The sequence below is a fragment of the Grus americana genome, chromosome 12 (genome assembly GCF_028858705.1).
Source record: "Grus americana isolate bGruAme1 chromosome 12, bGruAme1.mat, whole genome shotgun sequence".
Classification (NCBI taxonomy): domain Eukaryota; kingdom Metazoa; phylum Chordata; class Aves; order Gruiformes; family Gruidae; genus Grus; species Grus americana.
The window spans coordinates 2,050,349-2,064,019 of record NC_072863.1 but is presented as its reverse complement, the minus strand read 5'-3'; the positions used below and the strand labels follow the sequence as shown (position 1 = coordinate 2,064,019).

Genomic DNA, 13,671 nt, shown 5'->3' with positions numbered 1-13,671 from the left:
GCAGGGCAGCATCCGACCACGCAAACGGATATCACAGCCCTTCCCACGCGATGCCAACTGGCGTTTAATATCAGGTATTTGAAACCTTCCATGCAACAGCAGCGAGCATCTTCTCCCAAATCTGATTAAAAAAAAAAAAAAAAAGTGAATTTCTGCTGATTTCAGGCTGCAGGTCCATGGCAAAGGGGTGCAGCAGCTCGCTCCGATAGACTGGCAGCCAGAGCAGAAGGCACCATCCATCCCTGGAGCATCATCTGAGTAACAACAAGAGCAACCCTAAGCAACCACACAAGTCCATTATTCTTCTCTTCCTCTTGGAGTGGAGGCCCCATTTTATTTGCAGGCCTGACTGGAAGCAGATGGACCTGTCAGGGCTGGCTCGGGCAGGTGAGCGAAGGGGCGGATGAGCTGCTAAGTGCTCCCAGCTGCTGGGCAGGGCCCAGAGGAAATTGTTGGAGCTGGGACCCAGCGCAGAGATGAGATCTGGAGTTGGCGCCAAGAAGGAAAAAGTGAATTTCTCCAAAAAGCCCGTCTCTCGAAACCTGAAAGAGTGAGGCTTTTAAAATAAGAGAAAATATCGGAAAGTCTCGTTAGTGCCTCTAACGTATCTTCAGCCTTCAGAGGGCTGGAAACCGTCCTGAGCCCCTGCCCCCACCTCCGGCTCGGGGCAGGATCTGCCTCCTTCACAGCCAACGTCACTTTTCCTGGGGGTTCTCCCTTATCACTGGTGTTTTCCTCTCCAGAAAGGTCTTGAATTTTACTTGCTGGTGTGTGTCATTTGATTTATAAGCTCAAGGGGTCCTTCGCAAAACCTGGACTACTTCTCGTACTTAATTGCTACAATAAACTTAAAACTCGATGCTTTGGGATAAGGAGTCTGGGAGGAAATTGTTTGATGTATGGAAGCAGACGGTAGGTCCTTCTTGTGAGCGTCACCGAAGGGACACAGAGGAGAAGTGGGTTTATAAATAACTATAAAATTCAGAAACTACGCGAGCTCGGTGAGAGCAGACCCCTATTAGGCATGAACAGCTTGCAGCACAATACCCAACATCTGCAAAAGTCCTTGCAGCCGGGATAATTCCCCACAGCCCCGAGTGCTGCACCCAGGCTGTCTGACACCGGCTCGAACTCCCCGGGGCCGGGAGGCTGCGATTTGCACGGACACAGCCGAGCACGGGAAGGGGTGCCCGGAGCTCGCATCCTACAATGCAAATCAACAGCTGAAAGAAAAGGTTGGTTAACAAGTTGTAAGGTTTTATTCACATTGCAAGGAAGGTGTTTTTTCTTTTCCTTTCCAAAATTACTTTATCAAAAATAACTCTTTACATTTTAAAAGCTGCTTTCTTCCAGCTCTTCGTGGCTGCAGCATGGACGGAGCACGGACGCTGCTGAGCCGGCGTGGATGGAGCTGCTGCGGTGGCCGGGTGATGCTGTGGCCATTTGCCACGGCTCCGGTGCCTCCGTGAGGCCGTGAAAAAAAATTGTGAAATCCGTTCAGCGTGTCAATGCCAAGGAGGGAGTTATCACTCGCGGCAAAGCGCGGCTCCAGCCAGCGCTGGTAGCTCAGCCCCGGGGGTGGCGGGGGGTGCATCCCCCTGCACCCGGTACCCAAAATACATCCAGGGGCCAGGAGAGCTGCCGCGGCGCCGGCGATGTTAAAATTATGTCTTCGGATGCCGTAGCTGTTATTTAGCTTTCTGAGCCATGTTTGAAAAGAGTCGCTGCATGTTTTGTGTATTCTGGGAGTCGGGCAGACACACAAAATTAAGAGGAAGGAACACGTAGATATCGCGGAGTCAGCTGTTTCCAATAGCGTGTGTTTACGTATTAACGTGCAATACAAATTTGTAAACACGAGCGTTTGAACCTTTCGTAGGGACCGATACCGGCCGTTTCCCTTTCTGCAGCTTGATTGGAACAGCATGTCCCCCCCGGCCCCAGCCACACGTGTACAGCCTTTTAATACGGGATGCCTTTCAAATGTTCTGGGTGCTCATTCGTCCCGGGCTAGCCCGCTCTCCAAGTCTCATTTGTTTTGCATAATTGTGATACAAATTATCATCTAATTACAGACCAAACCTCAGAAGGTCAAATGTAAACCAAGGCACTTCGATCAGGAAAAGCTGCATCCGACGCTCCCTCTACGAGTTTGGCATCTTCAATAGATGTATTAAATTTGGGTGAAACCGGATAGTAAACTGCACTTTGATTAAAAACATTATCACTGGGGGGGTTTTGTCTCCTCGGTTTTTAAATCAGACTCCTGGTGTCTGAGCACCGAACCCATCCCACGTCCCTCGGTACGGCCAGTTTTATTTGCCGAGTGCTATAAATGGGATCAGATATTCCCGAGTAACTTCAAACTCTTCTTGGGAAAGGTCACATAACTAATAGCTAAGATCATTCAGCAAGTTTAATCTTTAAAAAAAAAAAAAAAGCACCTGATTATTTTCTCCCTGTTCCCATTTAAAAATAGCACACTAATACTGGCTTTACGTTTGTATTCACCCGCTGATATAAAGAGCTGTGAACTTTTGCACTTGCCACAGGTTTTCAAATAGCATTAATGGGGGAGGACGTACAAAGCAGCATGTAACGTATTTGTATTTACAGCCGCGTGCTCCCACTTGAAATATTGACCTCGATTCCCCCGGTTTCGCATTTAATAACTAATGATTTATTACACTGACCTACTCTTCCGCATTCTACCACTCACCTCGCACCTGCAGCCGTTTTACAAAGCACCCCTGGGAAGCAGCGTGCCGGTCATCCGCTATTTTGGGCACAGTTTTTCTCATATAAGCAGAACCATCAGCTGAATTACCATTGCAGGTATGGAAAATATTCCCATGCTGGGACGGTCGGGGAACCTTGGCCAGGTCTGAGGCGACAACGTGGACATCAGGACAGAGAGCTACGGCTGCCTGAAAACGCTGATTTGTTTCGTAAAGAACCACCGACATCTTTTTTGTTTGTTACAGTGGTATTTGAAAGGATAAATCAGGAGCTAAAGGCAAAGGAAATAGAAAGTATCCTCAGATAACCCAGATCTGACAGCGTCCCGCATGCCGTGCTGACCTCTCATCCAGAGCTAATTGTATTTAATTGTATTTATGCGGCTGCCTCACCCTCGCCGATGAGCGCTGCATCCTCCCCGGAGCGCGGTGCCGGCACCCAAGGGACACGGGTACCGGTGTCGCGCATCCCTCGCAGGGACCAGGCTCTGGGCGCGTGTTTCCCGTGGGGCTGTGACTGGGGAGGGTGGTGACAACCGGGCTCCTACCCACCCACGCAGGCGCATCGAGACCCAACCCGATTCCACTGGAATTAGCTGAGCACATCAGCCCCACGCTGGGTTTGTACTTTGATGCCGAAAGGCACGGAACAAACAAGCAGCTGTGGGAAGCCCCGCGCCCGTTTGCGAACATGCCCCGGGTAGGAACGAGGTGGGTTCCGTCAAAGAGAGCGTTTGCTCAGCTGTAGTAGAGGGAATTTATCTGATCCAAATGTAAATATCTATTGCTGTAAAATTGTCTGTGCCGAAGATGTCTATTCTAGTCATTATCGGTCACGTTTTTAGCTAGACAGACACTGATCTGTTGGATCACCAGCTCGTGGCCAGCAACTCTGGAACATCTTATGCAACTGCAAATATTTGGAAAATTGGAAGTTACCCATTGCATCCACCCACAAATCCGCGACTGATCTGGAAGAGCCTTCCAGCTCCCCAAAAGTATAACCACATGTGGGGGCCGGTACTCGGTCACTCGGCCCGTGGGGATTTGCAGAGCCCGTCCCAGCGCCTGCAGTGGGCTCGTCCGCGGGAACTCGGCCGAGGATGAGGGATGGCTTGGAAAGAAGGACTCCCGAATGAAAAAAAGGTTCTTTTTTTTTTTTTTTTAATAAAAATAGTGAGATAAACTGCTAAGAAACAGCACGAGAAAGCAGGTTTGTTCGGTTTTAACAGTTGTACAGACCATTTAGCAAGGCAAGCATGGCCCACCGTTTCACACTGGTATCGCTGGGGGCTCTGCGAACACTCAAAGCAGGTAAGTTAGGGAAACCAACGTTGGGTGATTTTTATCAAAGTCTCATGAAAGTAAAAGTGTGAGGTTTCGTTATTTTAACAGCTTTCGATATTGCTTGTTCTGTTCTTAATTTGTCGTCTGCTACAGATGAACGTAAAACCAGAACTGAGATACCAATTCTGATTCTTAAACCTGCACGTAATCCCGATGGAGTGCTGTGTTATGTTTGGAAATACAGAATTCTCTTAATCCCAAAATGCGGCCGGTCTCAGTCAAACACTATTTTCAAATCTCTGTCATATATCAAATAACAAATTTGGCTTCAGGTAGGGACTGAGCATCGATCAAATAAAGAATAAAACCTGTGCCCCAATTTATTGCGAGTTATATTGTGCCCTTGGGAGCTAGAGATTATTTACAGGAATAACAAGAATATCCACAGGTTATAATAAAACAGGACTTCTAGAAGAGACGTAAAATCTCATGTTTTGGGGCCCGCAGAGTTGTAATTCTCCGGAAAGGACCTGTGTTCTCCCCAGGACTGAGCCAGGAGCGTCCCTGCCCTTTCCCCTGGCCCAGGCTGGCCGATGCGATCCCAGGTGGATCTTCTGTGCCCCCCAGGGCTGAAAGCGCTGGGTAGGAGAAGCGTCCTGCAAGGCTGCCGGAGGTGTTTCATCCCACACGGCTCTCTGAGATCTATCTCCCAGGTCCTCCAGCCTGGATCCAGCTCAGCACGGGGGAGATGCGTGACCACCCATCCTCTGATCCTTCCCACCACGTTGTCAACGCTGGTGCTGCTCTGCACTACCACCTCCTGGAGACCTCCAGAAGCAGGAGCACGGAGAGGAGGGCTCTTGGAGCACCCCTGCATCAGGCTCCACTGTCTCATCTCCACAAGGTAGGAACGCATCCGTCTTTTGTCCCGGCTTTCCTTACCTCGGCAGCAGATACTTGAATTTACTCACCCACTCTGATAACTGAGTCATCTGGGTCCTGGAGCAAAAAGGCACTTTCATGTCATTAATTACAACCCATTAAAGCCAAGGGAATTGGAGAACATGCTCGAGCACTTGGCCAAATACAGCTCCTTTGCTGACTCAAGGTCTCGAATAGTCCCTTTAAAATGAGTGGAAAAACTCAAGCAGGGTGAGCAGAAGCTCACGAGGGCTTTGGGTGAACTAAAGGCAAGCTAGATAGACAGTTTCAGGAAAACTTACTTGTAGAAATGCATACGTCTACGTTCCCACTTCAGAGTGCAAATATTAAAAAGGTGACCGTACAGTTTGCTCTTAACCTACAACCATGACATAAATATCACCAAAAGGTATCACCTGGCTGTGGATCATCTCAGACCCTCCACGCTCCCAGATCCTCCACCCTCCCAACAACACGACACGTTTGCCCACAAAAAAAAACCCCAAACCCAACATTTAAGAAATGCCTAGACACGCCGCTCCTGTATCATGCAGTATTTCATAGTCAATAACTAGCAAGCCCTTGGGTATGAAGGAAGGAAAGGCTTGTTTTACATATCAATGCTTAGAAATATTCTATAATTCCACTAAAGGCAATGGTTAATCGTCGGGTGCCAGTTAGAGTGATTACATCTGCCATCTCTCAAAGAAGCGGGAATGCTGTCACTCACTTTGAAATGGCTTGCTGCATTCATCAGTCTAGATGGCACGGAGAAGTTATAACCGTACAAGCCATATGGAGGATGTAAAGAACAATTAAGTGCTTCCCGAGCAATGGGACTTGATGGGAAAATGTTTCCAGATGCATGTAATCCATACAGCATTTGACTAGCAGAATTGGGTACTTGTAGACATTGCCCGTTCATGTCTTCAGCTTTAGCGTTTTTCAGATTGGTTATGCTGAGGGAAGAGAGTTTTGGCATATCCACCATGAAGTGGGGTAAAAGCTGCGGGTTGGTGCCTCCCGGTTTTTCGTGGCTTGGAAAGATGAGAGACTGTTGTCTTAAGAAGCTCGTAGGACAAATCTTGTAGTAGAGTGGCACGTTGAGGTTGTGTAGGTAGGTCTCGGGGCACGACACGCCGATGTTGCTCGCTGACAAGTGAAATGTAGGAGGTGAGCACGATGGAGAGAGCAGGGGGTTGAGAGGAGAGGGCGTCCCACCGCTGGAGGTCACCGGCGAAGAACCGGAGCTCCCACCTGAAAAGGGAAACAGAAACCATCCAAGCTGGGCAGGCTGATGTTCACAGCCAAGGAACCCTGGGGGGACTCCTGCTCCCACTCCACATTTCCCCGCTGCCGGTGTCCATCCAAGCACAAACCCGCTCCGAAAATCAGCTCCTGGAAAATGGGAAGACCTGTCCGTAAATTATTTGTTATTGTTACTTGGCGCCTGTCTAAGAACAACAGTCACGCGTGTCTAATCCCATTGATTTGCGGGACAGCGATGAAGTTCAGCTCCACACGTACAGGTACCTGCCGGGTCTGCGCCTCGCTATACAACCCATGACTGTCTCCTGTTAGACACACACCGTTGCTATTTTAGGTTCCCTATTTTTCGGGCAAATTACAGGCAGCTTTTCCCCCTTGTATATAAGAACAAAAAAATGCATTCAGCCTGATGGAGATTTTTTTTGTACCTTTCTGCTCACAGGAATTGACTAATTTTACTTGGTTTCCCATGCAATTTGAAACATACCCTTGAATACTATAGGTGTCTCCAGAAACTTTAAATGCACATGTCATTTTAACATTCTCCTTTCTGAAATGAATCAATGAACACTTTCATAATTTGGTAGAAAAGCGACACCGGCTCGCTTCACACGTGTGAGCCGAGGCCGCTAGTGTGTAACATCACTGTTCAGCCCCGGCTCGCCGCTCCTCCGGAGCAACATCGAGAGCAAAAACTAAGCGGCGGCGGCTGCTCTGGCGTGGGGATGGTGCTCTGGAGCGGCCGGCCCGGTGCTAAACAGATGCTGGTTTCATCTAACGCCGTTTAAGAGCCGTATGTCTCTGCTGCACATTCATTACCACATTCTTCCAGAGCGGTTTGGTTTTTTTTTTTCCCCCTCTCTATTTTCATTTCTTACCAAAGTCACTGAGAAAGGAAGGGAAAGTGGATCCATTTTTACTATGTGTTTTTCTCTATTTATATTTAATTCCAAATGATGTACCGTCTGGATGTGATCTGGTCAGGCTCTACATGCAATCAGCAACGCAGAATCAGCTGTATCGCCAAGCCATATCTGCTAGTATATCAAACTTAAAAAACCCACAAAGATTTCCGACGTGGTGCAAATTACTTTTGCAAACTCCCAGCAAGCCGAGTACCTTACAGGTTGGGTAACGCGCAGGCGGCACCTATTCGCAATAATCCGGGAACGTTTTACGGCTTGAACGTCTCACCCTTCCGCGCTGATGTCAGCGGCTGTTTCAGTACTGACATCAGCAGGAGCGGATGCAGGGCAGGGGTCTGGTCCTCTCCCGATGTACACGTCCTGACGTCCTCCCAGGACTCAGGGACTTTTGGTCATGTGAAATGATGGGCTTGAGCCGATATTGGTGAGTGCGAGGCAGCGAACGAATCCCTATGCAGCTAGCTGTAGCAGAGCAAACGAGTGTTAGCATTTGCTTCAAGGCGTCCTAAGCAATAACAGCACGCGACTTCCAGCGCAAGTTTGGGAACGGAGATCACAGCGGGGAGGACAGAGCAGCTCAAAGAGCAGATTCTTTCTGCCTTTTCTATTCGGCTTAAAAATCGCAAGTTTATCGCCGATTCTTTCTCCAGCATATTGTTCGTGCTGTCTTTTAATTTACCTTCTGGTTTGGGGGCTTCAGGATTTCTATTTTTCAGCTTTTCTTCAGAAATACAGTTTTACTATTAGTGGAATCGGAGATTTTTTTATATTTACATCAGTCCTGGAAATTTACTCTGAAGAAAAATACCAATTGCATTAAGACTAGCAAAAAAAATCTCAGGAAGCCCTAATATTTTAGCATCTGTACAATAATCGAGGCAGTTGCTGTTCTCTCATTCCCCACTGCAGCCCATCCATCAGCTCCTCTCCTCGATACTGCATCACAGCCTGCAAAACGGGTTCAAAAGGGGCTTTTTGCATAAGGTCTTTTCTAAATTTAAAAAAAATAATAATAAATCTAGTTCTCTTTACAACCCAGTAAACCTCTTAATTTCTCCCGAGTCTGATTTTTTTACATCTCCGCATTTTTACGCCTGTACAGCATGGAATTTTGCTGTGATTTTTGCAGTATTTCACTGCAGAGAAGGGAATGCTTTGGTGTGCCCCAGTACAAATGTCTTTGGAGAGTTCCTAACATAAATGAGAGTTAAACTGGTGACTTTAAACCCAAACTGGAGCGCAAATGCTCCGTTAGTTTTTTGGTTTTTTCCCTTCAGCACTATGAATAATCAGTTTTCAAATACGATTTCCAAAAGCCGTTTTTCTGGAAAAGGGCTGAGAGAGACCGATGTGCGCTTGTCAGGCGGAGGGAGATCGTTTTCCCCGGAAAACTTTTCCCTTTTCCCTGCATTTCTGCGGAGTTAACGGGCTGTGGGGCTGCTACATCCTAAACAGCAGCTAATTTTATTTTATTTTCCGTTGCACAATGCAGTTGCTCGCACAGAAGCAGCCGGCTGCAGAAGACACGGGCGGTCTGTATTATCACGGGTTTAGCTAATAGTCTCAAACGGGTTGGAAACAATTAGTTTAACAGGATCAAAGCCCTAACAACCCGACTCTAAATTAGCCTCCTACATACTCAAATATTTTTTTTTTTTTCCTGCGCATCTAAATCTGGTTTCTGCCAGGCGATGAAGGCAGACCGCGCCGTCACCCTCCTCTTCCCGGGGCGAGCGCGCAGCTCCTCAAATCGATTTTAACAGCAGGTTTTGCCGAAAACACGTGGAATTGGCTTCCCAAAACGTTCCGTTGACCGCCGGTTCGTTTTCGGAACCCATCTCATTATTTTAATGGTTTAAGACACCCCACCCCCCCGACCGCGCCCCCGCGGAGACCTCCGGGAGTGCGGCCGCAGCCCCGAGGCCACGGGGAGAGGCGGGGTAGGAAAAAGGCAGCGAAACGGGACTTACCCTGGCTGTCTGCGCCGAAAACCTTGAAGTCCAGGGCGAGGGGGGGCCGCCACGGGTAGGTCTCCAGGAGCCCGTCCAGGACCCCCCTGCGGGGCGAGACGGGGCTGAGCACCGCGGCGGGGCCGGCGGGCGCGACGGGGCGGGCGGAGGGGCGGCCCCGGCCCTTACCTGTTCCTCCCGGGGTCCCGAAAACCTTTGGCGAAGGGATTCCTGTCGATCTTCAGCTTCGTGATCTGGGGGGGGGGGGGGGGGGAGGGGGGTGGGAACGAGAGGGGCCGTTGGGGTGCGGGGCGGGCCGGGACCGGCCGCCGCGGCCGTCGGGGCTCTGCGTCCCCCCGGGTCCCGGTACCGTCGGGGCTCTGCGTCCCCCCCGGGTCCCCAGTACCTGCTGGTTTTGGTAGGCCGTCACGGTGGTGAACTCGGTCTCCTGGAAGGAGAAGGTCTGCACCCCCTCGGCCGGCAGCGACTGGATCTGCACTAGGTCGAAGCGGGAGTCCTGGGCGATAACGTGGACGCGGGGCTTGTACTTGTGCATGGACTGCAGGATGATCTGCGGGGGGAGAGGCAGGCTGAGCCCCCCGAGAGGGAGAAGGGCAGGAAGAAAGCCCGATGCAAGACGCGCGGGGGACCCAGCCCTCAGCCCTCAGCCCTCAGCCCCGGTAAGAGGGACCGGCCCGCCGCGTTGTCGGTGCTGCCCCCCGGGGTGATGCTCTGCCCCCCTCCCGCGGCCCCCCAGGCCGGGCTGCCCCACACCTACGTGCCCCTTGTCGTCCATCTCGTTGTTGGTGAGCTTCACCCGGTCGAAGCTGATGATTTGCCTCATCCAGGTCTCCCCCGAGCAGGGGGAGTCGGGGTGGATGTAGAGCCGCGGGGTGATGCAGGAGTGGTCCGTGTTCCCCGCCACCATCCACTGCGAGCTGTGATAGACATACCTGGCCCGGCCCGGCCCGCGGTCAGGCGGCGAAGAGCCCTTCCGCGACCTGCCCGCCCACGCCCACGCACACCTATAGACCCTATACGTGCATCCGAGCCCGGCGGTTCCCCCCGCGCCGCACGCCTGTGCAGCCCCTGTTTCACATACGCTCAGTAAATGCAGATGGGGCTGAGCAGACCGCAGATCCCAAACGCTCATCCTGGCAAGAGGGATCCCGCGTGGGTTTGGGGGTGTGCGTGGGGGTGGGTGGCCGCCCCGCCGGTTCCCCCCGTACCTGTATCTTTTGGAGTCCACCGGGACGACGTCGATGGCGATGTAGTACTGCTTCAGCGGCTCCAGCCCCTTCACCTTCACCCTGACCGACGGGAACATCCTCCTGCAGGCAGAGGGGAAGGTCCTGAGCAAGAGCTGCCGGTTAAACGGCCAAAACGGGTTGAAAAAAACTAAACGGGCATCGGCAAAAAAAAACCCCCAAGTAATTCAAACTCAACAAAAATAGCGAAAAACGCAAACAAATAAAAATATCCCAACCTGGGGGCGGGGGGGGGGGGGAGAAGAAAAAGAAAAAAAAAACCACAACGAAAAAGAGAGAAAGAAAAAAATAACCGAGGGGGCGAAGGAGGAATCGGAGCGGGGAAGGGGTGGGCAGCGGAGGCGGCCGGTACCTGCCGGCCTTGGTGATGATCATCTCGGTGCCGATCTCATGAAACCTCCTCCAGAGCTCGGAGCCCTGCAGCTCCACCTGCACCCCGGCCCCCGCCTCCCGGCTCTCGGCGCCCGCCTTGGGCCGCTTTTCTGCGGGGAAGAGAAACGGGACGGGGCGGCTCGGGAGGCTGCCGGGGGCGGGGGGGGGGGGGCGCCGCGGTGACCCTCGCCCCGCCGCCGCCCCGGGCCCGGGGGTCCCGTCCGGGCGTCCCCGCCGCTACCAACCCGCCTCCGGGGCTCTGCGGCTCTGCCTGCAGCCGGCCCCGGTCTCCTCGTCGCGACCATCCGGCACCTTCCTCTTGGCCGAGCGTCCCACCAGGGCTTCCACCGAGAAGGCGTGAGCCCGGGAGCTGAGCGCCATCCCCCCCGGGCCGGGGGTCCCCCCGGACGGCAGCGGGGCTCAGGCGGGCGGCGGGGCTCCCGGCAGCGGCGGCTCCATCCCGGCCGGTACCCAGCGACCCTCGCCCGGCCGCCGCACGGCTCCCGTCGGGGGGCAGCGGCCACGGCGAGATCCTCTTGCATCCAACTGAGTCAATAGACGGCTGCAGCCTCCACTGTTTGTTTTGGAAACTGGTGGGAGCATAAGAAACATTGAGTGACATTTCATAGGAGTAACGGGGGGGGAAGCGGGGGAGGGAGGGGAGAGCGGGTGGTGGAGGGGAAGAGTGGGGGAAGAGGAGCCGGCCCCGTCTAGGATCAATAAAAGAGTTACTGTTCTCCATTAAATTGTAAAACTCAAAGAAATTTGACATAATTGCACACTAGGGGCCACTTTTTCAACAAAAGTGCAAATAACATTTAACCAGAACCAGCACAAAAAGAAAAAAAAAATAGGAAAAAGAAAAAAAAAAGGGAATAAAGGAGAGGGAGAGTGGTGGCCGTACGCGCTGAGCTCCAGGCCTGGGTGCGACGGGGCTGCCCCGACAGGTCGGTCACACGCGGCCCCTCCGTTGTCCCCGGCACGACAGATTGTGGTATCACCCCCCACCTGTGTGACAGCACCAGACAGGGATCTCAGCTTGTCCCCCATTTTTTGTTTGGTTGTTCGTTTGTTTGCTTGTTTTTGGGGGGGTGTTGTGTGTGGTTTTTCTTATTTTAAATGCAGCAAACCTGCCCCCGCCCACCCACTCTGGCATCACCCCCGGGATGTTTCCACGGCTCCGCTTCAAAGCGCAACCCCGCAGCGGCAGCTGCGCTGAATTAGGGGCAGAAATCCCAGTTTTCCACTCGGGTGGTTCCTGGGAGCCCTGCGTGGCCGGGCTGGGCCAGGGCTGGGGCCGGGGGGGGGCTCCGGGCCAGGGGGGCTCTGGCCGGGACCTGCAGGTGAGCAGGGAAAGGGCTGAGCTGTATTTGCACGGCAATTTTTGAGCCCCCACTGGGGACCTCCCTGCTCTGCGAAGGCTTGAACGCACCGCGCTGATTTATTTTCCATCCGGGCGCCCTCTCCAGAGCCAGAACCAAAGGGGATTCTTGGGGTCTGTCTTTTCGGGGGGGTGGGAGTGGTGGTATTCATGCTGAGCAGGGTTGATGTCTGCCCTCCTCATCCATCCCCATGTGGAAAGGGATAAAATTCACAGGCCAGCTGAGAAAGCAGGTTGGGGGGCTGCAGGAGCTGCCGCAGGGCGCTGCGGCTTCAGGGCAGGCAGGGGTTGGGGTGCAGAGCTCCCCGTCCCACTTCGAAACACTCCCAGTGTCTCAGGGGAGCACTGGTTTATTCAAATGTTTCACTTTTCAGGATTTCTTGCCGTATTTGTCAGGGTCTGTGTCCTGGCGCACGCATTTCTTCCAAGCCTTGGGCTGGCAACAGAACGAAAACTGCGTTGTCTTTGCGGAGACAACCAAAACCACCAGCCAGTCGCTATCTGGCAGAACTCTTGACGAGTGCGTGTTTTAAATGCCCCAGACTCACATCGTTATCCTCAAATCCCCATTCCGAGGATGCTCACTACTCGGCTTATGGTGGGCTTTGCACGTTGATACTCACTTATACATTTATACGCATTTATAACCATTTATACTTTTTAACACACATTTGTACACCAACCTCCTGGCATATCTCACTGGGACAGGAGTTTGTCTAAGGAAAAGACCTTAAAGACAGCGAAGGGATGAACGGATGCAGGTACAGGTGCTGAACACCGGGGCTCGACATCCAGCCAGGGGCATCTGGTTGAAAGCCGCCCATTTTTCTGGCTGCAGGCTTTTCTCCATGCTCACGGTCCTGGTGCCAGCTCTGGTTTGGACCGTGCCGGCAGCCTGATTCGGGAGTGGAAAGGTAGCATCCCCGCCTGCAAATGGGGCTCTGAAAGATCCAGCTGAGCTCCTGTTGAACTCATGGTGGAAACCTAACAACGCCGTTTACAATGGCAGAGTTGGGACAGATGCACGCGAGCCATAAAGCAAGTGTATGGAAGGACGTTCCTCACATTTGCTTCCCCGGGGTTTTGCGGAGCCGTGCGTACGCGGGGTTGCGCGGGAGAGGAGCCAGCCCCGACCCTGGCAGCAGTGCAGGCACCTCCTGGCACGGCCTTCGGAGAGGCTGGTGCCGATAAACTTTCCCTTTCCCTTTTATTGAGGGTAAGGATACTTAATCTTCCTCCACAAAGTGTCTCAAAATCCAGAGCCCAGCCGCATCCTGTCGTAATCTGAACTACCCGGCGGTTTTGTCCCCGTGTTGCTCCACCCGTCCACTGCCGCCCATCAGCGGTGCAAAGCCCCAAACGCACCCGGGGGGCTGTCCTGGGACCTCACCCCACTGCCATCCCCGTCCCGCGGGGCAGGGAACGCACGGAGAACAGGGCAGGGGCAGGGTTATCTTGCTCTGCCCTCAGCCCAGGCAGGATCAGCGTCACCTGTGCAGGTCTTTATTTCTTCTTACGAAGAGAAATGAGACAAATTTCAGAAACATGTTCATAATTATA

General features: G+C 52.6%; 1 protein-coding gene across 1 annotated transcript; it reads right to left on the bottom strand.

The window, feature by feature from the left end:
- Positions 1 to 5,592: 5,592 nt before the first annotated feature.
- On the bottom strand, positions 5,593 to 11,181 carry TBX22 (T-box transcription factor 22). Its single transcript, XM_054839557.1, has 8 exons — positions 10,976 to 11,181; positions 10,711 to 10,840; positions 10,320 to 10,421; positions 9,869 to 10,043; positions 9,497 to 9,661; positions 9,280 to 9,344; positions 9,112 to 9,197; positions 5,593 to 6,203 (listed from the first exon to the last, which is right to left on the bottom strand). Exons 1-8 carry the CDS (start codon positions 11,109 to 11,111, stop codon positions 5,593 to 5,595), a joined length of 1,470 nt encoding a protein of 489 aa, XP_054695532.1. The 5' UTR covers positions 11,112 to 11,181.
- Between the last annotated feature and the right edge of the window lie 2,490 nt (positions 11,182 to 13,671).